We start from the raw sequence: 22,803 nt of genomic DNA, 5'->3' as shown, positions 1-22,803 counted from the left end.
AAGCCCGAGCTTGCCAACTAAACAGCTTAAACATACCCTAAAGAGAGTCTCTTTCCTTTCTCCTGTTGTTGAAGCAGACCAATAGCAATCCCTTCAGCCTAGTGTGTCTGGCTCAGCAAGCCATCTGAAGCTGGGCTTATGGTTTCGCTCTCTCCAGGCCCATTTATGAGCAGTAGCCAAGCTTTTGCTTCTGGTTTACAGCTCATGGTTTATCCCGGAGAGCTAAGCCATGAGCCTGGGGTTCAGATAACAAACCAAGCCAAACCATGGCATAGCTCAGATTGCATATCAGCAAGATGACTGGGGTGAAGGAACCTCAGTTCTTCCCTTCCAGAGCCCAGAGCCTGCATGCATGTGTGCTTGGCTTAGCACAATGTGCAAACCAGGCCAGCATAAGGTGTCATGTAAAAAGAGGTGTCAGAGGACGGACCATCACCCTGGAGTGGAATGACTGATTGTACCACCACTTTTTTTAAACAAAAACAAAAACCAGCAAACTTGTGAATGAGGGCAGATCCACTTAAATCTACTTTAAGTGTATGAAGCTGATTCAGTGCACATTTAAAACAAACAGTTTCTGCACAGAGAACCCTGTAAACCACCGTATTTTTTGCTCTATAAGACTCACTTTTTGCCTCCTAAAAAGTAAGGGGAAATGTGTGTGCGTCTTATGGAGCGAATGCAGGCTGCACAGCTATCCCTGAAGCCAGAACAGCAAGAGGGATCGCTGCTTTCGCTGCGCAGCGATCCCTCTTGTTGTTCTGGCTTCTGAGATTCAGAATTTTTTTTCTTCTTGTTTTCCTTCTCCAAAAACTAGGTGCGTCTTATGGTGTGGTGCGTCTTATAGAGCGAAAAATACGGTGGTTTGTTTAGGGTTGCCATATTTCAAACAGTGAAAATCCAGACCCAAAGTTTGCCGACATGGGTTGCCATGCGTCCAGATTTTCCTGGACTTTTTTGGGCGGGGTGCTATTTCTGTCTGGACACTGCTACCAACCACATTATTCCAGATATGTCTGGGAAATTCCGGATGTATGGCAACCCTAAGTTAATGGTGCCACAGAAGCTGTTTTAGGGGGGCATGGCGGGTATGGTTGCACTGGTCATTGCGCAGCAGGGGGTGCCAAAATGCTCTATAACAGAGCATGAGAGGTGCGGAGGGGGCACATTTCAGCATTGCACAAGGCGCAGCTGAAATTTGAGAGCCCAAGATCTGCAACTGGTGCTGGGAACTGTAGCTCTGTGATAAGAAACTACAGTTCTTGTGATTCTTTGGGGACATCGTGTGCTTTCAATGTTAGCTGAATATGTGTTGCACTTATATTCTCTCTCTCTCTCTCTCTCTCTCTGTGTGTGTGTGTGTATGTGTGTCTTGTCAACTTTCATATGACTGGTTTGAATCAGTAGCTTTCCACATTCAACCCTTTGGAAAATTTCTTCTATATTAGGGCTTCTTACTTTTAAGGGAAGAGCTGATTCTGTGATGCTTTTATTGTAATGATCTGTGAACTTTTATATGTAGATTTTATATTTAATGATAATGATAATAGGCTGCAGAAAAAGGCACTGGAAGCTTCTCGCCTGGGCTAATATGCTAATGAAATGTGGTAACAAATTATGCATTTGAGTTTTCCCAAACCTCTCACATTTCATAACTTCATATGGTGGACTTTAATGAGTGTCTTTAAAAGACCCACAAATATCATGAGCAAACTAAGGAGGAAACAAGTCAGAATACAGCCATTTAGCACCACACTCCAGCTTAGGGGTGTCTCAATAAAAGTGTTGCGGTGCCAAAAATTAAAAACAAAAAACAAAACTTGTCAACGTAACTTCCCTAATTCAGACTAGTGAGCAAGTTGGGGAAGTCTGGCAGGAGATTTGCCCCCAAGAAGACTGGTTTTGCATCCTAAGACGTATTCATAAAGCAGCTGAATTCACCCTGACTAAACTTGATAAAAAAATTTTTGCGTCATGATCCACAAGATTAAGAATTGCAAATGCCAAAGACACACACTAATGCAATCCCAGTTTGGAGTTTGCATGAAACAAACTGTTCCAAACAGAAGCCTATCTATCTGAAAACCATGAAATTGGGAATCTGTGGTGCTTCTCAGCAGTCTATGCTTTTGTCCATCTGTTCTTGCAGCATCAAAAAGGGGCAGATGGTCCCAATCTCCTTAATGGCAATTTTATAATAGCCAGAGGCTGCTTTCATGCATCAGTCCCCATCACAGTACTTTCTCAAGGCTGAATGTACTAGTTCCTTTAATATTTCTTGGTATGCCTTTCATTCGCAAGTGTCCTTCTCCTGACAGAGGCATATACTAGGGTCTGATTCACCAGTAGTCATGGAAATTACTGCTTTCATGGTGAGTAAGGGGTAACTTATGCGAATGAGAAATGTAGTAGCAGCCGTCCAGAAGATTAGATCTTGCTTGGAAAAGTATTTTCCAAAATGCAGTTGTGACCTCGCAGTTGCTCCTGCTTCCCTTGTGGTCCATATGTTCATGTTTTGGGTGGTCCTAATTAATTTATTCACTCCTGGTTCTGACTTCTCTTTGAAAGTTCTATAATTTGAATGGAGTTGGGTGTATGGAAGCCCACTATAAAGTTAAAAAAAGGAAAAGGACCCTTGGACGGTTAAGTCCAGTCAAAGGTGACTATGGGGTTGTGGCACTCATCTCACTTTCAGGCCGAGGGAGCCAGCGTTTGTCCACAGACAGTTTTCCAGGTCATGTGGCCAGCAGGACTAAACCACTACTTGTGCACAGAGAACCGTGACGAGTGCCAAGAGAGCACGGAAACACTGTTTATCTTCCCGCCGCAGCGGTACCTATTTATCTACTTGCACTGGCATGCTTTTGAACTGCTAGGTGGGCAGGAGCTGGGAAAGAGCAATGGGAGCTCACCCCATTGTGGGGATTCGAACCGCCAACCTTCCAATCAGCAAGCCCAAGAGCTTCAGTGGTTTAGACCACAGTGCCACCCGCGCCCACTATAACACACACTGGACAGGGTCATGTTACTGGGAGAAGACCAAAAGTTGCTGCCTAAGGCAGCACTTTTGTTTATGCAGCAGGAAACATACACAAATCCGGAGCAGAGTTCCCTAAGATGGTGGGATGGCATCTTGTATGCCTCCTTCCAGCAACTCCTGCATTCAAGCTGGTATCAAGTGTATTGCTCTGCATTCCTTTGTATGAGAGCAAGCTTGCCAGCCCAGTCCCTTTGTCTAGGTAATGGTTTTGGATGGCGGGTTAAGCACCATTATTAGTATAACCAAAGATGTGCTATGGATTAAATGGGTGCTCTCCCCCAGCTGCTAGGGAGGAGAACAACAACTAAGAGTGTTGTGTGTGAACTGAGCTGGAAGCTGTCACTGTCCAGTTCACGGGCGATCAAAGTCCTGGCTGAGGACGTCAGGACCAGGGGCAAGTTGGCGGGGTGGGAGCAGCAACAGGAGTCCAGAAGCCAGGAGTCAGGATGCCAAGAGTCTGAGGGTCAGAGAGTCGGGAGTCAAGAAGCCAAGGGTCCGAGGGTCAGGAAGCAAGGAGTCACGAAGTCAGGGGTCCGAGGGTCAGGAAGCAAGGAGTCACGAAGTCAGGGGTCCGAGGGTCAGGAAGCAAGGAGTCACGAAGTCAGGGGTCCGAGGGTCAGGAAGCAAGGAGTCACGAAGTCAGGGGTCCGAGGGTCAGGAAGCAAGGAGTCACGAAGTCAGGGGTCCAAGGAGTAAGAAGCAAGGAGTCACGAAGTCAGGGGTCCAAGGAGTAAGAAGCAAGGAGTCACGAAGTCAGGGGTTCAAGGAGTAAGAAGCAAGGAGTCACGAAGTCAGGGGTTCAAGGAGTAAGAAGCAAGGAGTCACGAAGTCAGGGGTTCAAGGAGTAAGAAGCAAGGAGTCACGAAGTCAGGGGTCCAAGGAGTAAGAAGCAAGGAGTCACGAAGTCAGGGGTCCAAGGAGTAAGAAGCAAGGAGTCACGAAGTCAGGGGTCCAAGGAGTAAGAAGCAAGGAGTCACGAAGTCAGGGGTCCAAGGATCAAGGAGCAAGGAGTCACGAAGTCAGGGGTCCAAGGATCAAGGAGCAAGGAGTCACGAAGTCAGGGGTCCGAGGAGCAAGAAGCAAGGAGTCACGAAGTCAGGGGTCCAAGGATCAAGGAGCAAGGAGTCACGAAGTCAGGGGTCCAAGGATCAAGGATCAAGGAGTCACGAAGTCAGGGGTCCGAGGAGCAAGAAGCAAGGAGTCACGAAGTCAGGGGTCCAAGGGTCAGGAAGCAAGAAGTCAAACGCAGCAAGGCAGGGAACATGTTGCTGTGGCAAAGAGCCGAAGGGAAATGCTGACCTTATATCCCTTCCCGGCTCTTGCCACCAGGTGCTGTGAGTTACCAAGTGGCCTCACCTGTGTGGCCACGCCTTGCCTCTCCAGGACAAACTTAGGAAGGCCCCAGTCCTGCAGAGTCCTATTGGTCACAGGGCCTGGCTCCTGCACGCACTCCTGACAGAAGCTGGCTGGAAGCTGGAGATGCAGAGACCAGCTTGCTCAGTGCTGGATCCAACGCTGTGACTAATGGGGAAGCAGGATCTGTTGGGGCACAAATGCTGTGAGTCCCTCCCACCTTATTCTCAGGTTGTGCATATGTGTAAATAAAACCACATCTCCTAAAGTTACTTCAGGGTCTGCTGACCTTCATTCCCAGAAAACCAAACCTGGGCAAGTATAGGAATCATAGAATGATAGAATCATAGAGTTGGAAGAGACCACAAGGGCCATCGAGTCCAACCCCCTGCCAAGCAGGAAACACCATCAGAGCACTCCTGACATATGGTTGTCAAGCCTCTGCTTAAAGACCTCCAAAGAAGGAGACTCCACCACACTCCTTGGCAGCAAATTCCACTGTCGAACAGCTCTTACTGTCAGGAAGTTCTTCCTAATGTTTAGGTGGAATCTTCTTTCTTGTAGTTTGGATCCATTGCTCCGTGTCCGCTTCTCTGGAGCAGCAGAAAACAACCTTTCTCCCTCCTCTATGTGACATCCTTTTATATATTTGAACATGGCTATCATATCACCCCTTCACCTCCTCTTCTCCAGGCTAAACATGCCCAGCTCCCTTAGCCGTTCCTCATAAGGCATCGTTTCCAGGCCTTTGACCATTTTGGTTGCCCTCTTCTGGACACGTTCCAGTTTGTCAGTGTCCTTCTTGAACTGTGGTGCCCAGAACTGGACACAGTACTCCAGGTGAGGTCTGACCAGAGCAGAATACAGTGGCACTATTACTTCCCTTGATCTAGATGCTATACTCCTATTGATGCAGCCCAGAATTGCATTGGCTTTTCTCAGAGATTGGGGTGGTGTTTAAGAATAAAAATTTACAAAGCTGAGAATGAACTCAAGACAGAAGCTGAGGTGTTGTTGTTTTTTCCATAGCAGTGCATATGGGATGTGCTGGAGGGCTAAGAAATTTATATCAAGGGATAAATGTGCTTCCTGCACAGTGAGTGCTAGAAGAAGTTCTGCGCTGGTGACAGCAGCAGAAGCAAGTAAATTTGCCGTTATGGATTGAGTCGCCTCCAGGATCTCCATTTGAGCTGTGGAGTTTAGCAACCCTCTGCCGTTGCTCCTGGTATCCCCATTTTGACCAACATCTTTTGCTTTTTATGTTGAGCGCAGGAATTGTTCACTTAAATACACAAGGAACTGGAAACGATAAGGGAAAAACCCCTGGAGGAGAAAGAGGAATAGATGCTGTGTGGGGTCTGGGTGGGTGGGAAGAGGGATGAGGAGAAATAAAATTTGCTTCAAGACTTGTAACAGGCCTGTGTGTGCGTGTGTGTGTGTGTGTGTGTGTGAGAGAGAGAGAGAGAGAGAGAGAGAGAGAGAGAGAGAGTATTGCTTCTTTCCCAGGAAGGTGCACCAAGGGCGTGATGGCAGATTTAGCAAGAATATGGCAGAGTGCATTATGATGGCCAAGATGTTTGGCAGCTAGTAGCTCAGCTTCTGTGCGTCTGATTTTTAATGACCCTGGGACTACAGAATGGAAGGGAGGCAGCCTCTGGTCTCTCCCATAAGCCAGGGCGCCAGGGGCCAAGAGGGAGGCCGTTTTGGCCCCATCTCTTGGCCAAAGGAGGAGCAGCTGCAAGGAGCTTGCTTTCCTGCTCCCTGCCAGAAGGAGCGCTTGGCTCCAATGACCAGATGCCCTGGGGCTGAAGCAGCCAGGAGGAAGAAGGCCTGGCCCTATCCAGACCACGGGAAAGGCAGTAGTAGAGCATCAGCTTCACATGTACAAGGTCACAGGATGAATCCTCAGCATCTCTTGGTGGGGCTGGGAAAAGTCACTTGTGGGAAATGCTGGAGAGCTGTTTCTGGTCAGTGCAGAGGCAATATTGAGCTGGATGGACCCAGAATTTGGACTCAGCACCACGTAGCTTCCTATTTATCAGCCTGGGGCCTGTTGGCTTGTGGGTATATGCATACTTAAAGGCAGGGAGATTTAAAGATGTTTATCTTAAAAGCTTCGAGTGATCTACAACTCTCTTGAAATTTCTGGAAGTGTTAAACATCTGTGAAAAAGAGAGTTCTTATTAGATTTACAATAGTAGTCTTTTTTGCTGCTTTTTAAAAGCTGTATTTCAGATTTTTGTTTTTGTGGTTTAACTTTTTACGTACTTTTCAAATGCGCTTTTTAATGTACTCTTACTTCTTGCTGCCCAGAAACTTTAGTTCTTGGGTAGCCTTTAAATAAATGTCTTCCAATCCATTCAGATCATATGACACTGTTGAGATCAAGTACCTTCAAAAATTGGTACCTGAATTTCTGCACTTTTCTCTTCCCTTCTCTTCTTTTCCCCCATTACGCTTATAGGTAACAAGTCTCTTCTCTTTTAATTTCTATACAGGTGCACATTGTTGTTGTTGTTGTTTTACAGATCTAACCTGGTGTAAGAGCCTTCATCTTTCATCAAGGCACCAAATCTGAGCCTTGACCTACCTTACATTTAGAATTCCTCTTGTCCAATCCACCCAAATCCCTTTAAAGCAAATATAACCCTAAGGGGTTGTCAGGGTTTGTAAATGAAAAAGGTTCTGACCTCCTTTGCCTGGTCCTCAGACCCTAGTTGGCACAAAGAGTACTTTGCAGAATGCTGCTTTTATTCTTAAAAGTCGTCTTCTCCAACCACGACCGACAGCTTTATACATATCAAACGCAACCATCTTTCTACCATCCAAACAACCCACACCCAACACTAACATTGACCACTCTATATATACAGGTACAATTTGGTGAAAGGTTGCATGAGTCACTGTAGACTGCTGACTCATGCTGACTTAGTTCTTTTAGCATTAAGGAAACAGTGGCCAATTTTTAGCTGTGACAAGGGTCTTGGTTGTCCACCTGCTCCCCATCAGGGCTGCCTGTTGGGGCCATCCACACCAGCAACTTGCAGATTTCCCTGCCAGGAGCTGAGGGTGATGACGGCCGCTAGCTGAGATGGGCCTCTGAAGAGGCAGCTCCTTGATGCTCCAGGCCAATTGACCCTTTCTCTCTCTCTCTCTTGCCCAGACGACTTTGTGAAGCAGAGCCGAGGGATGCTCCTGCTGTACACCTTGAAGAACCCCTCTTTCCCGGAGTACATCTTCAACAGTGAGAGCGGCATCATGTGCCTCGACATCCACGTGGACCACCCCTACCTGATTGTGGTGGGTTTCTACGATGGCAATGTGGCCATCTACAACCTCAAGAAGCCCGCCAGCTCCCAGCCTGGCTACAAGAGCACTACCAAGTCTGGCAAGCACACCGACCCCGTGTGGCAGGTGAGTGGAGTGGCCCCATTGCTCTTTCTGAAAACTGGCTTGATCCCCGGATAAATCGCAGTGTCTCACCAAGGCATTCCCAGCCAGTGTGGTGTAGTGGTTAAGAGTGGTGGACTCGTAATCTGGTGAACCGGGTTCACGTATCCGCTCCTCCACATGCAGCTGCTGGGTGACCTTGGGCCAGTCACACTTCTCTGAAGTCTCTCAGCCCCACTCACCTCACAGAGTGTTTGTTGTGGGGGAGGAAGGGAAAGGAGAATGTTAGCCGCTATGAGACTCCTTAAAGGTAAGGGGACCCCTGACCATTAGGTCCAGTCGTGACCGAGCGTGCAGCGCTCATCTCACTTTATTGGCGAAGGGAGCCGGCGTTCAGCTTCCGGGTCATGTGGCCAGCATGACTAAGCCACTTCTGGCGAACCAGATCAGCGCACGGAAACACCATTTACCTTCCTGCCGGAGCGGTACCTATTTATCTACTTGCACTTTGACGTGCTTTCGAACTGCTAGGTTGGCAGGAGCAGGGAATGAGCAATGGGAGCTCACCCCGTTGCGGGGATTTGAACTGCTGACCTTCTGATCGGCAAGTCCTAGGCTCTGTGGTTCAACCCACAGTGCCACCTGCATCCTTTCTTTGAGACTCCTTAGGGTAGTGATAAAGCGGGATATCAGAAGAAGATTGGAAGAAATTTAAAGTTTATCTTAAGAACTGTTGTAAAATTAATGAGTGTTAAAATGTCTTGGGTAATGCAAAATAGAATTGCAGTGACAAACAATTGGATATGAGAAAAAGGATTTAAAGAAAGTGCTACAAGTAATTGAAATTAGGGGTTGCTGGAAAGATTTAAAACAGGGATGCAGAAAAGGGAGGTATGGGGAAGTCGCTGAAAGAAGGTTTAAGGAAAAAAAGGTTAAGAAATTATACGTGTCTATATGTTTGTTTGTTTATGTATTGGTTTGTATTGTCTTTTAATATGTGTTGAAAAATCAATAAAAAATTTATATATATAAAAAAAAGATAAAGCGGGATATCAAATCCAAACTCGTCTTCTTCTTCTCTTCTTTAAAAGACGTCGGCCCGTCATTAACATACATAAATCTTCCCAGCTATTGAATATTGTTCAGCATATATCTCTGTCCCTTTCCTTTCTTCCTCTCCTGCACCCTCTTTTCTGAAAATGAGTCTTCCTGATATGGTGCAGCAATAAGAGCGCTCTTTGAGAAGGGAGCAAGGAGTGCCATCAATAAGACTTCTCCTCATCCCAGAGGGGAGGGGTAGTGAGCGGGAGCAGCTTCCCGCGGGGGGGGGGGCAGGGAGGCGTGTCCAGCTCCCTGCTCCTGATTGCTTCAGCTGCTGCGGCCAAGCCTTCTGGCCAACCAATAGGGCCGGCTGGTGGGCGGGGCTAGCCGCATTTAAACAGCCGCAGCAGCGCTCTGCTCCCAGTCTGTTCCTGCTTTCTCTGGATCTCCTGTCCTCCCTCCCTCTTAGGTCAGCTTCTTTTGGATTGACTTTCCACCCCCACCCTGCTTAGGTGGCGAGCCGATTTGGGCTCGCCCGCAGAGGCTGATGGACCCTGATAGATTCCGTCAGGCCTTGCGGGACCTTGCTCCCCCTGGCGACTCATTGACTGAGCTTGTTGAGGGCTGGAATACCCAGCTCCTGGCAGCCATCGATGAGATCGCACCTAAGCGCCCTCTGCGACCCCACAGAAACCGGGCTCCCTGGTTTACCGAGGAGCTTCGGAAAATGAAGCGGGATCTCAGACGGCTGGAGCGAGTATGGCGGGGTGCTCGTGACGGAGCCTCAAGAACATCTTATAGGGTTTTTATGAAAACCTATGAGATGGCAGTGAAGGCCGCTAAGAAGTCTTACTTCTCGGCCTCCATTGCATCCGCTAGCTCTCGCCCGGCGCAATTATTTAGTATAATTAGGTCTTTAACGTCCCTTGAAGGACAGCCAAATTTAAATAACAATCTGACACACAGCTGTGAGGCATTTGCGAGCTTTTTTGCGGAGAAGGTCCTGTTGCTCCGCCATGACCTTCCTGCCAATTTGGACACAATAAATGAACTGGAGGCCCCTTGACTGTCCTCGGGTCCAGTATTGGACCACTTTGACCGGATATCTCCAGCCGATGTGGACAGACTCCTCCAAGCTGGAAAGCCCCCCACCTGTTCTCTTGACCCGTGCCCGTCATGGCTGATTAGAGCGTGTCCAGATGAGGTGCGGGCCCCCCTGGGGGATATCATCAATTCGTCCCTTGGCACCGGGATATTCCCAGGGGAACTGAAGGAGGCAGTGGTGCGTCCGCTCTTAAAGAAAACATCATTAGATCCCTTAGATCTGTCCAATTACTGCCCGGTTTCGAATCTCCCATTCCTGGGTAAGGTGATTGAGGGAGCGGTTGCTGAACAGCTTGGTAGGTTTCTGGATGAAACATCGGCTCTCGATCCATTCCAGTCCGGCTACCGCGCTGGTCATGGGACCGAGACGGCTCTGGTCGCCCTAACAGATGATCTCCGCAGGCAGCTGGATCGAGGCGGGTCAGGGCTGCTGATTCTTCTAGACCTGTCAGCAGCCTTCGACATGGTCGATCACGAACTCCTAGACCACCGCCTTGCCGACGTGGGGATCCAGGGCACAGTCCTCCAATGGCTGCGCTCGTTTCTCTCTGGTCGGGGACAGAGGGTGGCGCTTGGGGGGGAATTGTCATCGCGCCACTCCTTGGTGTGTGGAGTGCCTCAGGGTGCGATTCTCTCCCCGATGCTTTTTAACATCTTTATGCGCCCCCTCGCCCAGCTTGTTCGGAGTTTTGGGCTGGGTTGCCATCAGTATGCCGATGACACCCAACTCTATCTGTTGATGGATGGCCACCCTGACTCGGCCCCAGACACACTGACCAGATGCCTGGAGGCTGTGGCTGGATGGTTACGTGGGAGCCGGTTGAAGTTAAATCCTTCGAAGACAGAGGTCCTCTGGCTGGGACGGGACGATATGGGATTGAGGGGGCAACTCCCATCTCTTGCGGGGGTGCAGTTAGTGCCAGCACCGTCCGTTAAGAGTTTGGGTGTAATCTTCGATACCTCCCTCTCTATGGAGGCGCAGATTACAGCTATAACAAAGGCGGCATTTTTTCATCTCCGCCAAGCTAAGCAGTTGGCCCCTTATCTCTCTCGCCCTGACCTAGCCACTGTGATCCATGCGACGGTCACCTCCAGACTGGATTATTGTAACTCGCTCTACGTGGGGCTGCCCTTGAGACTGACCCAGAAACTCCAGCGGGTGCAGAATGCCGCGGCGAGACTCCTTATGGGGTCTTCGCTGCGAGACCACATTCATCCGGTGCTATATCAGCTGCACTGGCTCCCGGTGGAGTACAGGATCAGGTTTAAGGTGCTGGTTTTAACCTTTAAAGCCCTATACGGCCTAGGACCCTCGTACCTACGGGACCGCCTCTCCTGGTATGCCCCACAAAGAAACCTACGGTCTGCAAATAAAAACATCCTGAAGGTCCCAGGCCTCAGAGAGGTTAGGCTGGCCTCAACTAGAGCCAGGGCCTTCTCGGCTGCGGCTCCAATCTGGTGGAACGCTCTGTCACAAGAGACTAGGGCCCTGCGGGACCTGACATCTTTCCGCAGGGCCTGCAAGACAGAGTTGTTCCACCAGGCCTTTGGTCAGGGCGCAGCCTGACTCCCTCCTCTGGCAACCTGCACAGAGTTTTGCTTAATGGTTGCCATCAACTTGATTTTAATTAATTTTTATAATGAAATATTTTTAGAATGTTGGTTTATTTGATTGTTTGATTATTTGATTGTTGTTAGCCGCCCTGAGCCCGGCTTCGGCTGGGGAGGGCGGGATATAAATAAAATTTATTATTATTATTATTATTATTGCGTATTGACCTTGCTATGGACTTTGGTTGGTTGCCTTGGTTGCCCAAGGGGCCTGGTAGGACTTTTTTTATCCATTTGGCAAATTGGCACCAGCCTCTTGGTTTTTTCGCCTACCTCGTAGCAACTCGTCACGACTTTCTGGTATTGGAGGTTAGGCATTGGAATATGTGTGCTGTGTTGGAGGATTGGGTATGGGCCATCATCTACCTCTCCTCTTTTGGGTATTCCGTTAAAGGAATCCAGCAGTCGTTGATCCTGTCCGATGCCCTGCTGGTGGCTAGGGCCATGGCACGACCCCCGGTGACGTCATGGGGGAGCTTCCAGTTGTATTTGCATGAACAAGGTCCTCCCATTGGTTGTTAACCGATATGACTCCTGTGGAGTCTGGTATTGCTGTTTCATCCAATGCCTAAGCCAATACTACTCACATGCTGTAACCAATAAAAGTTGTGGCCTAATTTTGCCCATTAACCTAAAATAATGTGTCTTTGTGTCTTATTGCGGGTGGCGGGTCCTTGACTCACAACCTTCTTCCAGTTGGGTAGCCGTTTCTCCGCTGATGCCTAGCATTTTAATGATCACATTGAAACCCGTGGCCAGATAAAGGGCCTCTGTGGCTCGTCTTTGTTTCTGACAAAGCCAAACACTTTGGCCCTGTTCACTTGAGGGGTAGAAGTGGATGTGATGGAGAAGCTAGGAGGAGAGGCCACGTGTTGTTGAAAAGTTCTGCAGGGGTAGAAAGCATCTCTGCTTCCCCTCTTTGCTTTTACAGAGCATCACAGGTCTGAAGCGTCACAGAAAACATGGGTGCCGTAATCTTGATGCACAATGGCAGCTGCCTTAAAATAGCGACATTTAGCAAGACAGTGGTACCTCTGGTTAAGAACTTAATTTGTTCCGGAGGTCTGTTCTTAACCTGAAAATGTTCTTAACCTGAAGCACCACTATAGCTAATGGGGCCTCCTGCTGCTGCTGCGCCGCCAGAGCATGATTTCTGTTCTCATCCTGAAGCAAAGTTCTTAACCTGAGGTATTATTTTTGGGTTAGCAGAGTCTGTAATCTGAAGCGTCTGTAACCTGAAGCGTCTGTAACCCGAGGTACCACTGTAACTTACAGAGGAAATCCTAACCACCATGTAAGAAGTAAACCGTATTAAATGCTTTGGGTCTTTTTCCCAGGTAAATGGGGCGAGGATTAGCCTAAAAACATTCCCAGGGAACACCAGGGGTGCAGGGTGAGCAGGACAGGTCACAACAGTGGTGGTCGTCTGGTTTTTCATGCTAATATCAACTACAGGAAAACACACACACACACACACTCATTAGATATTGAAGAACAGTGTCTGTATGTATTTACATTAAAATATAGTATATAGAAATTCTACTGCTGCTAATAATTTGCAACATGCAAAAGGTTTAGAAAGAATAAAACTAAATATATATTAAGATACAAATACAATAAGTCATGCTATTGAACTGCCAGAATTATGGCCGCCTTTAAAGTCCAACAGTGTTACGATGTTCAGTAGGCTTGCAGAATATGAAAACAGGAAATCAGTTCTGAGATACAAGGGTCTTGCATGTGTTGAATTATTCGGATCACTTTAAAATGTGTGCTGTTTTCATGTGGTAGTCTTGTTGAGCCTGATCCACACAAATGCTGTTGCGTGTTGGTGGGGAGGTAAAAAAATCAGCTTAAGGTTGACACTGCAGTAAATTTTTTCGTAGACGTTGAAGTGCCCTATTCTGAGAAAGCCAGCTGTGGAGTGTGCCCTGGCAGGGGCTGATGGGAGTTGTAGTTCAAAGCACCTGGGAATCACCAGGTGGAGGAAGGCTGGGCTGCATCAGAGACCTTCCCCTGCCACATTTGGGACATGCAAGGCACTGAACCAGACCTGCAAACCCTCCCAAACACTGGAGTTGCTTGGATATTCCCCAGCAGTCTCTGAAACTCAGGGACAAAGCCATTGTGCAGCCGGCGCTGCTTCTCCTGGGTCTTTTGTTTGCGTGTGATTAATGCTCTCGCTTATTTCTAAACTGCTCTCCAGGCACGGAGACCGTCAGGTCTGCAGACGGCTTCTTGCCTGGCGCTGAACGTGTCCCCGGATTACTTGTCTAGAAGGAAAGCTGCTCTGTGACGGTGCTCCCTTCGCAAGCCTGTGCTGGGCTCCGCGGGGTGGCTCAGGGTAATCTGAGGCAAGGCAGCGCCGGAGCTTGGCTTTCGAATCTGTTTTCTGTGCCATGGCTTAGCCTTCAAACACGAGAAACGATCAAGAGAAGGCGGCCTTGCGCATGTCACTGAGTGTCTCCGCACCACCACTTGAGTATCCCCCACAAGCCCAGATGTTGCTGGTTTCATTGCTCCACCCCCAAACTGTCTACACCCCCAGGGGAAACAATCCTCAAGTACAGTCATACCTCATGTTACGTCCGCTTCATGTTACGTTCTTTCAGGTTATGTCCTGCGGTGACCCGGAAGTACTGGAAAGGGTTACTTCCGGGGTTTTGCTGCTCGCGCATGCGCAGAAGCGCAAAATGATGTCACGCACTGTGACGTTACCATATGAGAGTGCTGGAGGCTACCCTATCAGAACCCAGGGGGTGGAGTCAGAGGGACTATAAAACCAGCTCTTGGAGGGGCAAAGGTGGGAGTTCGTTGGGAGTTCATTAGGAGTTCGTTGGGAGTTGGGTGGTTGGTTGGAGTGGGAGTGAATGGGGATAGAGTCTGTGGGTAGGTTGAGTTAGTGTAGCGAAATAAGCTGAGTCAGGAACAGTTAGGAGCTAGGAAGACAAGTAAATATCTGAGAGGTGGTTTAGTGAGTGAGAGCAGGTAGGGGAAGTTATAGGTCTGGATAGGCACCCCATGATTGTAATTGACTGAGACCGTTTATGAAAACACACACTTGTTAAACTGCAATAAATAAACAGAAGTTTATGTTCCAATTTAACCCTGACTGGACTCAGTATTGTACCAGGTAGGGTCTGGGTGGTGGCAGTGAGAAATAAAGTGGTGGCACAGGGATCAATAGACTGTGAAACGTCCGGGGACCCTGTGTGATTGCCACAGTATGCTGGTCCCGGGGGCTAACCGAGAGGTGAGGTCCGAGTCCAGTCTGAGGTTGATGGTGCAATATTAAGGCAGTCCGTAGAAGTCGAAGCTGGGTGCAGAGCAGGGCGTTGGGTGAGGTCAGGAGCTCCGGCAGGGAAGCAAGTCAGGGATCAGGCTGTAACCAACAATGTTGCTCCCGCAACTTGGGACTGGGGCTGGCCGGCTTTTATCTGCCCCAAGGCATAGGGCGGCCCCGATCCTCTGGTGACTCGCCTCTCCTGGCCTGGAGGTGAGCACTCCTCCTGTGGGAACTTAGTTCCCTCCGCCTCTCTGCCCTGAGCCTCTGCAGCTCAGGAGAGGCTGGAGGGTTACCGGACCCAGACGCAACCTCAGCTTCCTCTGATGGGGCTGAGAGTGGAGCACCTGTAGGCAATGGGTCCTCCATCACCTCAGGAGCCAGAGCAGGCTCAGCTGGTGCCTTCACCTGAGGATCCAGCACAGGTGAGGACCCTTCAGGCTCAAGCCCCAGCCTCAGCTCAGCTGGTTCTGGAGGTGGGGAATCCTGTGCAGGCTGGGATTCCTCAGGTTCAGCTTCCGAATCCGATTCCCAGGCCATCACACACAGCTTCATGTTACATTCTTTCAGGTTACGTCCCGCGGTGAATCGGCAGTACCGGAAAGGGTTACTTCTGGGTTTTGCCGCTCATGCATGCGCAGAAGCGCAAAATGACGTCACACGCATGCACAGAAGCAGTGAATCGCAACCTGTGCATGCACAGATGCGCCGCTGCGGGTTGCGCTCTTTTCATGTTGCAAACGGGCCTCTGGAATGGATCCTGTTCACAATCAGAGGTACCACTGTACACACAACTACTCACATTCCTCACTTGGCCCCCTCACCTCTTCCCTTTCTCTTCTTCACCCTCTCATCTTTCCTGTTGTCGAAATAGATGTTGGAATCCTCTTGGGCCAGGGACCTTTCTGTTGTTGCTGCTGTTGCTGCTTACGTTATTCTGCAACACACTGTGCATATTGATGGCACCATTGTGAATGAATAAATCCATTGTTGTTACTGCTTCGGTAATAGATAATAGACGGCGCAACATCTCTCGCATGTAACACTGCGATGGGGGAATCTGGAAGTAAATGCATATAAACACATACCTCTCTCTCTCTCTCTCTCTCTCTCTCAAATGTCTGTGACACCTTTTGAGGTAAAGTAGCTGCACAATTAGGAATGCCAGTACAGTAAATGCAATTCTAAACAATGAATTAAAACCGCAAGCTAGCAACTGAAATGATAACAGATAAAAGACAGTTAAAATATGCCCTTTAAAACCCAACAGGACCGCCTCTCCTGGTATGTCCCACGGAGGACCTTACGGTCTTCAAACAAAAGCATCTTGGAGATCCCGGGCCACAGGGAGGTTAGGTTGGCCTCCACCAGAGCCAGGGCTTTTTCGGCTGTGGCCCTGATCTGGTGGAATGCTCTGTCACAAGAGACTGGGGCCCTGCGGGACTTGACATCTTTCCACAGGGCCTGCAAGACGGAGCTGTTCCTCCAGGCCTTTGGCCAAGGCACAGTCTGACCCCCTCCTTTGGTCATCCTCACAGAACTCTAGCCCAATGGTTGCCATTAATTTGATTCAGAATTGATTTTAGAATGAACTGATTTTAGAATGTATTTCAATTAATTGATTGTGATTTTATGTAAACTGTGTTACTTTTATTGTTGTTAGCTGCTCTGAGCCCAGCTTCGGGTGGGATATAAATAAATTATTATTATTATTATTATTATTATTATTGAGAAGACTAGATTCAAGGGTGAGCAACAGCACCCAGCATCCTTGTGTATATCCCAGGACTGCAGGGCATTCTCAGGATCTGAGTGCACTCTCCCCCCCTGCGACCCACAGCAACTCGTGTTCAGAGGCATACCAACCCTATATCTGGGAGGTATCTGTAGCCTTCACAAATTTGTCTAATCCTTTTTAAAGTCCATCCAACTTGGTGGCCATCACTGCCTCCAGTGGAAGCGAGTTCCATTGTTCAGCTACATGCTGAGTGATTTAGGACAGGAAACCGTGGTCCTAAGTTTGCTGAAATCTCAATCAGCCCCTTGAGCCTTGTCCAGGGTCCTGACTTTGCCTTGGTTCCAATTATTCCAAAGCCTACTGGTTCATCATCTTGCTTGCGCCTTCTGCCTCCTCTCAGTGGTGGAATTCACAATTTGGAAAAGCACTGTCAGATGCTGGTGGTGATTGCTTGTGAGTAACCAGGCAGGACTCCGATCTGTATTTTACAGGTTTTATTGTGCAAACTATTTACAGTGCACAAGGGACGCGGATTGCGCTGTGGGTTAAACCACAGAGCCTAGGACTTGCCGATCAGAAGGTCAGCGGTTCGAATCCCCGCGACGGGGCGAGCTCACGTTGCTCGGTCCCTGCTCCTGCCAACCTAGCAGTTCAAAAGCACGTCAGAGTGCAAGTAGATAAATAGGTACCGCTCCAGCGGGAAGGTAAATGGTGTTTCCATGCGCTGCTCTGATTCACCAGAAGCAGCTTAGTCATGCTGGCCACATGACCCGGAAGCTGTACGCTGGCTCCCTCAGCCAGTAAAGCGAGATGAGCGCCACAACCCCAGAGTCGGCCACAACTGGACCTAATGGTCGGGGTCCCCTTTACCCTTTACTATTTACAGTTCAGATCTACCAAGTTCATGTCCGTCTCAGTCACTTGCAGAATCCGGGAGTGGCCCCTTCCGGCTTCTCTCCCAACAACTTCGGCACCCCAAGCCTCCTCCTCCCCTCCTTGCATTTCACCCCTCCGCGCAGGCTGGGCGACGGAAGTGGCGTGCGTTCCTCCTGGCCAGCCTGGTGATGCGCTGGGGCTCTCTGCAGCATCCTTGAGCCCTTTCCTCGCTTGGCTGGCCCCTTCCCTCTCTTCTCCACTGGAGGTGTGATTTTTCCCACCGCTGGAAGAGGAATTGCTCCTCAGGAGCTTTGGAGGCTCTCTGTATCCCAACGGCCCCCTGCCTCCCTCCCCTGTTCCAATGGCAGTCCTCTGACAAGCACGGTCACCATGAAATGACTCTGCAGCCATTGACACACTTTGCAAAAAGAGCCTTAGGGTGTCAGATCTGAGCGAGCACCATGCCAACCAAGAAGAAAAAGAAAAAATATTAATTAATGGCACCCTGTGCAAATGGGTGACTGGAGAGCAAGTTAAGCTGATGGAAGGCCTTTTTTTGCACATACACACACCAGTACCATTTTGCATCCAGCTGTGTGACCCACTTTGCTGCTCGGCCTTCCTGCGGACAGGTGGGTTAATCTGCCAAAGGGGAGGAATCAAAGGACTTTGTGTCCTGCCGTCAGCTCTGCCAGCCAGCCACCTTTGATATGTTCATGCAATCTACCATGTTTCAAAAGCAGGACTTTAATCCACACGCTAGTTGTTGTTTTTTTTTTTGCTCTCAGAACACCTTCCCCTTGACTTTTGAAAGTTTTAGGGTTTTCTATGCCAATGGTTCCCAATCTTTTTCAGCCTCCTTCCCCTTCCCTTGGTTCTGTAAACTCATCCCCGGCGCTCCCTACCCTATGGAAAATTATTATTCAAAATAGCACAACCCACTACGGAAGATAATCATAAAATTTGAAACAGTAACAACTGATTACACACTGATTCAAAATCCACTTTAAACTATTTAGCTTAATTAATTCAACAAAATTGATGAACTTGATCTAGTGATACCAACTTTGCAAAGTAATAATAAATAATAATAATAATAATAATAATAATAATAATAATAATAATAATAATAAAATTTTATTTATATCCCACCCTCCCCAGCTGAAGCCAGATTCAGAGCAGCTAACAACAATAAAAGTAACACAGTTTACATAAAATCACAATCAATGAATTGAAATACATTCCAAAATCAGTTCATTCTGAAATCAATTCTGAATCAAATTAATGGCAACCATTGGGCTAGAGTTCTATGAGGATTACCGAAATAGTCATTTACACCTCCAGCTTCCCCCTGCCTCCCACTTACACTGTGGCAGCCCCCAAAGGTGATCTCGCTGCCCCACAGGGAACAGGGTCACCAACTTGGTCAACCACAGTACCATGTTGTTGTTGTTGTTTAGTCGTTTAGTCGTGTCCGACTCTTCGTGACCCCCTGGACCAGAGCACGCCAGGCACTCCTGTCTTCCACTGCCTCCCGCAGTTTGGTCAAACTAATGCTGGTAGCTTCTATGACACTGTCCCACCATCTGGTCCTCTGTCGTCCCCTTCTCCTTGTGCCCTCCATCTTTCCCAACATCAGGGGCTTTTCCAGGGAGTCTTCTCTTCTCATGAGGTGGCCAAAGTACCATACTAACCATCTTTTATGGAATCACACACCACCCCTTCGCCAGATTCTCAAGACTTCCCTGGAACATGGGAAGCTAACATAGACATCCATTGAAGTTGAACACTGGAAGATTCAGGATAGATAGATAATTTATTACGGTCAAAGGCCATCTCACATAACATAACACAATAAAAACAGCGTTCATAAAGATAAAATATACAATCGGAGCAGATTGCAGCAATAGCTCATATATACACACATACACACACACACACACACACACACCCGTACAACTGAGATTTGTGCTACCATAAAAAATTGACCCTGGGGCGCCCCAAAGGGAAACTTTAGCATTTCCCTAGTAAGCTATTTTATTCTAGAGGAAGGTCTGTGCCTACAAATCTGGGCGCAGAATCTTGTGATCTTTGCCTAAGAGGAGAGAATTAAGTTTAGACTTGTCTGAAAGTTCAGCAAGCCTCTTCAGCAAAGGATCAATGGTGTCTCTACGAATCTCAACATAAAAAGGCCATCTAAAAATATATATGTTCGAGGCTTCCTATTTCCCCTAATGGGCAGGCGCAAAGTCTCTGCAGGATAGATAAGAGAAAGTACCATTTTACATAGTTAAATTACGGAATTCGCTCCTTCGGGAGACAGTGATGACCCACTTGGAAGGCTTTAAAAGAGGATTAGGCAAACTCATGGAGGAGGAGATGGCTGTAGATGGCTACTAGCCAGGATGCCTTCACAGTTGGAGACAACAATGCCTCCAAATGCTAGTTGCTGAAAACCACTGGAGGGGAGAGAGCTCTGGTGCTCGGATACCACTTGCGGGATTCCCAGGGGGCCATCTGGTTGGCCCCTGTGAAAACAGGATGCTGGACTAGATAGGCCGTTAGCCTGATCCAGCAGAGCTGTTCTGCATTCTTACTCATCTGCCTCTGGCTCTTATGATCCTTGTTTACCTGCTAGGTACTGTTGTAAACAAAAATCTGCCCTTTTCCCTAATGGGGTATCCAAGAGCCCATATAGAGTCCTTAAGTGGGTTCCCTATTGGTAGGAGAAAATAACAGAGGCCAACCAGAGAATATTGAGAAGCAAAGCAGATTGTAAGCCTGATCTTTATTGATCTGTTGCAACAGGGTGCTCTCCTCACACGCAGGAAAGGAGCAGAACCCCGGTGTGTCTGCCCGTATATAGACATTTTAAATTGCCCACCCTGGAGTCCAAGACCACCCCCCAGACGCATCATACCTACGTCACAGAAAGGGTGGTCTACAGCAGAAATCTGAGTGCGTTGTTTATCTCCTGTCATTGTTTATCTCCTGCCTGGCAGGTTACCTGTTTAGTGGTCACCTGATTGGATACCCTGGAGAACCTGGCCAGTCTTTTGTAATGATAAATACTTAGTTCCTGAGCCAGGTCACAGGCTCACACCCTATTCATATCTGAAATGTGCCCTTAAGACAGGATTTGTGAAGGAAAAGACAATGGGGAGCCTTTTCCATTTTCCTTTGACCTTGCAGAGAAAATATTTGGTCAGTTTGGGAATCAAAAATGGTTTCAGGTCGGCCTTCCTGTGCTGATCTATGTATGTGCTTGGTTGGTATACTTATGAACATTTAATATATATCTAAGACCTTAAAATTCTTATCACAGTACCAAACTGATCACATCTTATGAAGTACATTTTGCTGGCTGCTTTGAGCTCAGAGCAGTTTTTTTTCTAACTGGAAGAAGAATGTTAAAGCGTATTTCAGGAAAATAAAATAGCTTAAAACTGCCAGATGGAATGGAGCTGAGTTACTTGGCCTGTCGTTCTTGTCTTCTTGGGGAATATCTCACCACCTTCTGGGGCTTATATCCAGGGCTGCAGCTTCTCCTCCTGAGAGTGGCTGCCCTGGCCTCCTCATTGTGGCTGATATATCTGCGGCAGGGCGATGCTTGTCTGTGGCCTTTACCTCATTCATTCGTTCGTTCATTCATTCATACATAACCGTCTGCTAACCACCTTTCTGCTACAGAAATGTCAGGGGATTGTGCAGTCAATAAAAGATAACACTGAACACTAGAACAATAAGAACAGCAATGAAACTCAAAAAACAAAAGGCAATGGAACATATTCTAAATCCATTTTGGAAGCACAATTCCCACTGCATGCTAGCAAAGCAGGCTATTGGGAATTCCTCTCTGAACCCTGAACTCCTGCAGGTAATGGCCGAGGACAGATCCTGCCCTACCTTTCCCTGCCCTGGAGCCAGGTAACCTCGTTGAAATATACTCAGAGTCGCGAAGTGATTTCATGCTCTTTATTCAGCTCATAGTGGTGAGGAGGAATGAATGAAAGTCCCCTCAAAGTATCAGCTTTATATACATTATTTACACAATGGGCTGCACAAGATTGGCTAATTCCGGAATTCTACTGTAAGCCAATCAGGTTGTGGATTCACTTCTATCTGGAGCATGATTGGGTAGTTCCTGCCAACCAATCATACTGCTGCATTGTTCTAGGACCAATCAGACTGCTGCATTCTGAATCCTATTGTTCTAGGACCAATCAGACTGCTGCCTTTTGGATCCTATTGTTCTAGGACCAATCAGACTGCTGCAGTTTGGATCCTATTCGACTCAGTACATAACACCCCTCCCCTCTAAGTTCCAGTCCTGCCCGGGAGGTCGCATTCATAGTCCTCGAGGTACGCTGGCGGCCTACGTGTGCGTTGCGGCCTGGGGTGTTCCCTGGTCCGGGGTTCAGGTTCTGGCTCGTGTTCCAAGGATGCTGGCTGTGATGGGGCTATTTGGTCTGGCGCAACCGGCTCGCTCAGTTGTGGTTCTGGTTCCGGTGTCCTTTCGGCCTCGCAGGTCCTCTCTGTATTTACTGATTCTGCCTCTCCTGCTGGCCCCTCGTGCTCTATGGGCCTCACTGCCCCTCTGTTCCTTTGGGACTCCTCTGACCTTTCCTCCTCCTGGTTTTCTCCCGGGAATCGTCGCCGTATCTGGTCGCAGTGGCGGCGCCAGCATTGCCCCCCATCTGTTAGCACCTCGTACGACACGGGGCCAGTGACCCTGGTGACTGTGGCGGGTACCCATGCTGGGCCTGCCCCAAAATTCTTTGCGTACACTGGGTCCTGGGCCTCGAAGGTCCGGGGGTTCCTGCCTTCCCCCACCACTACCTCATCCTGAGCTCTATCGGGGTGAATGCGGTCCAATCTGATTGCAAGGCGCCGACCCATTAGTAGTTCAGCGGGGCTCCGGCCAGTCGTTGAGCTGGGGGTGCTGTGCTGTGCTAGAAGGAATGTGGCAAGGCGGTACTCCCAATCCCCTTGCGTCATGCGGCGAAGGGTGTCCTTGGTGGTCCGCACCATGCGTTCTGCTTGGCCATTGGTGGCAGGATGGAATGGCGCCGAACGGATGTGGCGGATGGCGTTCTGCGCTGTGAAGGTTTGGAATTCTCCTGACGTAAATGCAGTCCCGTTGTCTGAGACGAGAGTGTCAGGGAGCCCGTGGGTTGCAAACAGCCTGCGTAGTACCCGGATGGCTGCGGACGTAGAAGTGGACGGTACCAGTGCGACTTCCAGCCATTTGGTGTAGGAGTCCACCACTATGAAGAATGTTTTCCCCTGAAAGGGGCCAGCGAAGTCCACATGCAGGCGTGACCATGGTGCTCGGGCGGACTCCCAGGACTGGACTGGGGCCCTTGG

General features: G+C 48.6%; 1 protein-coding gene across 1 annotated transcript in view; it reads left to right on the top strand.

Annotated features, from left to right (window-relative positions):
- Positions 1-22,803, top strand: part of DNAI1 (dynein axonemal intermediate chain 1) — a 173,185-nt gene that overhangs the window by 71,471 nt on the left and 78,911 nt on the right. The window contains exon 13 of the mRNA XM_053409184.1: positions 7,557-7,807. Coding sequence (XP_053265159.1) covers positions 7,557-7,807 — 251 coding nt within the window. The remainder of the gene's footprint in view (positions 1-7,556; positions 7,808-22,803) is intronic.

This window comes from Podarcis raffonei, chromosome 11 (genome assembly GCF_027172205.1).
Source record: "Podarcis raffonei isolate rPodRaf1 chromosome 11, rPodRaf1.pri, whole genome shotgun sequence".
Classification (NCBI taxonomy): domain Eukaryota; kingdom Metazoa; phylum Chordata; class Lepidosauria; order Squamata; family Lacertidae; genus Podarcis; species Podarcis raffonei.
The sequence above is the reverse complement of the archived record's forward strand: the minus strand, read 5'-3'. Positions and strand labels throughout refer to the sequence as shown.